General features: G+C 55.4%; 1 protein-coding gene across 1 annotated transcript in view; it reads left to right on the top strand.

Moving 5' to 3' along the window:
- LOC102888336 (kinesin-like protein KIF28P) overlaps window positions 1–3,110 on the top strand; it is a 60,898-nt gene that overhangs the window by 36,854 nt on the left and 20,934 nt on the right. Inside the window, exons 9-10 of the mRNA XM_015591269.2 lie at window positions 1,231–1,464; window positions 2,845–2,935. Coding sequence (XP_015446755.1) covers window positions 1,231–1,464; window positions 2,845–2,935 — 325 coding nt within the window. The remainder of the gene's footprint in view (window positions 1–1,230; window positions 1,465–2,844; window positions 2,936–3,110) is intronic.

The following is a 3,110-nucleotide window of genomic DNA, read 5'->3' as shown; positions in this document are numbered from 1 at the left end:
ACAGCAAACTGCTGCTCGGGTGCAGACGCTCCAGGATGGCAGGTAAACTGAGTCAGGAGTCAACCCTGAGTCCAAGCCAGAGAGCTGGGAGCTGGAGGAGGGACCAGCATGGGGCCTGGGGTGGGCACCTGGTCAGTCTGAGCAGCGCCCAGCGCAGGCCAGGGGCACCCTGGCCTTGTTGAGGACATTTTGGCCCTGACCTTGGAAGAAATCACTTTGAGATAAACGTAGATCCACATGTGGTTGTAAGAAATCATGTCCCTGCTCTTTTTAAATTGTCATTTTAGTCTCATTATCTTGCCATTTTTATTTCGAGGCCATTGTTTCTCCTGGGACTTTTTCCTCACCAGAGTTGGATGGTGGCCATTGAACATTCATTCTGATGGCCTCACAGTTAAGTGATGTTCCAAGCTCAAGCAGCATTAGCAGCAGTGTATTCGAAGATGCTCAGCCCTGGCCACACATTAGAGTCACCTGGTGACCGGGCCAATGAATCAATTCTTAAAGTGCCCAGGTGACTCCCCTGTGCAATTAGCAAGAACCGCTGCTTCTGGTGAAGGCAGCATGGAGGTACATATAATCTCATGCACATTAATAATTTAGAATGAGATGGCTAAAAAAGGCAAAATATGAAACGAAGTAGAATTCGTAAAAGTGTTCGGCATGGAGACACTTGTGCCAGCACTGAGGCTCCACAGTCACCATCCTGCCTTCGCCACCCCCGCCCCTCCCCCACTCCAGAGCAGCGCTACTGCCCCAAACATGGTCCCAGAGCAGCGCTACTGCACCCCGCCCCCACGCTGCCTCCATGACCGGCCCCACCTGGCACATCTCCGATCCCGGCCCCCCGACTCACGAAGACTTTAGCTCCAGCAAAGCCACCTCCTGGTCTAGGCGTGGCTCTGCTTGGCCACAGGTCTCTGTACCATCAAAATCTGGACACGCTCGACTTATATATAGCATCTCATTTCCGTTATTCACAAGCAAAGACACAGAATATGTGAAAAACGACGTAGGATAAACCGTTCTTCCCGAATCCCCTGGCCTTGGAGGAATGTCCAGTAACCACGGTGTCAAACGAAACGCTCTCGCTTGCCCATACCAACAAAAACCAGCATGGAGCCTCACGCCTCCCCGCGGGGCCCTTCTTGCTCTAGTTTCCTATGAATTAAAAGGTGGTCATGCTCTGTAGAACTTACCGAGTGATTTCTTCTGCATGCGTCGGTGCAGTCCGCTCCCCCACTCCTGCCGAGAGCCCCCACGGCCCCACCTAGCACGGAGCCGAGGCTTCCTGCAGCCTCACCTTCGACGCCCGCTACCTGCTGCTTAAATCCCTCCCTCCCCGCAGAGCAGTCGGCCCACTCGCGGGCAGAGCACGGGCTGCGCACGGATCAGCTGACCTGGGCGCACCAGCTGGAGCAGGCTCGGGAGGAGTGGCGGCAGCACTACGTGGCCATCGCCCAGGTGAGATCCATCGCCCAGGTGCGATCCATCGCCTGCAGCTGTGGAGGCCGACGGCCCGGGCGGTCAGGTGGATGACGGGGGTCAGGTTTTCCTCACCACGTGTGCAGTATATGAAATGTGACATATGACTTACGAGAATATTCTCGGCAGGGCGTGAAAGGGAAGGCAGCCGAGAGATCTGGGTGCGTACCGATGATGAGACTGAGGATAAAGTTCGAGGCTGTTGTCGTGAGAGTTTAGGGAGAATTTGAGGACTTGTCCTCTGGGGGCCTTATGTTGTGCCCTGAACCATGGTATCCCTCCTGGCATTCCCTACCGATTCCAGACCATGGATGGGCTGGGATGCGAATTCCCCAGACGAGTCAGGGAGATGCCGGCTCTGCCTCCCGGCAACACTGCACCCCCACCGCGACCTTGCTCCCCAAAGCCACTGGGCTCTGAGCGAACCCCCAAGTCATGAGCCAGTCTTGGAACACTTTGGGAGTGATGGCGGCGGGGGGGTGGGGTGTCCAGTCTGGCTTCTGAAAGGCTCATAAACCCTAGAATGCGAGCCCAGCAGTAGGGTGGGGTGGGGTGGGGATCCACTCACTGGGAGGCCAGATCCGGTTAGTGACCAAGGATTCTAGACGGATGGGCACAAGGGGTGCAGGAGGTGCCATTAAAGTAGCAGTCTACGTAGGGGGTCGCCAGGTCAGGTAGGATTCAGAGTACACAGGATTTTGTGTTCTCGCAGACAGTAAAACGGGAAGGATTTTTATCCTCTTTACTCTTTATTGGAATTTCTAGATTTAAAAGCTTTCCTTGTGCCTGAATAGTTTATTCCAGTTCTATTTGACAACCGGCTATGAGTGCAATGCCCATCAATACCGCACTGAAGAATGGCATGCGTTCGGGCGGCCAGGAGGGGGCGACGCAACATGCCGTTGCCGACGGCATCTGCTTGTCAGTGGGCTGAGCCTCCAGGACTTGGGGACATGAGATTTGGGTAGCAAGTTAAGTGGAGACCGGGGAAGGATTACCCAGGTGGGGCGACAGAGTGGGGACACCTGGGGACACCAGGAGCCTGAAGAAATGGTGGGGGTAGAAGTCAGAGTGGAGGGGCTAATGCGAGGGCCGCTGGGAAGAAGGGACAGAGTCAGAAACGCTCCGGGACGCCCTGTCCCGATGAACTCAGGCCCCTGACCGCTAACCTGCCCAGGGTCTCACCCCTGCGATGCCCCTGGCCCCACTCGCCTTTCCTCCCCGGGTTTGCTTCGCCAGCTCATCGGACAGGATGCACAGACAGACGGCGCTGATGAGAAGTGGGTGGGAAAGGAAGGCTCCTCCCCCGAGCGCGCCGGCCCGGGCGGGTGACAGGAACCCTCTCTGTTTCTCCTCCAGGAGCGGCAGATGATGAAGACCGTCCCCCACCTCCTCAACGTCAACGAGGACCCGCAGCTCACCGGGGTCCTCAAGCACTTCCTCCAGGCTGGTACTCACCCCTCCTTACTCTGGCCCTGCTCCTGCTTCTTGCCCCATGAGAGAGTCTCTTTCTTTTTCTTCCTTTTTTTTCTTTCTTCCTTTTCTTTCTTTCTTTCTTTCTTTCTTTCTTCCTTTTCTTTCTTTCTTTCTTTCTTTCTTTCTTTCTTTCTTTCTTTCTTTCTTTC

Source organism: Pteropus alecto, unplaced genomic scaffold (genome assembly GCF_000325575.1).
Source record: "Pteropus alecto unplaced genomic scaffold, ASM32557v1 scaffold115, whole genome shotgun sequence".
NCBI lineage: Eukaryota > Metazoa > Chordata > Mammalia > Chiroptera > Pteropodidae > Pteropus > Pteropus alecto.
The sequence above is the reverse complement of the archived record's forward strand: the minus strand, read 5'-3'. Positions and strand labels throughout refer to the sequence as shown.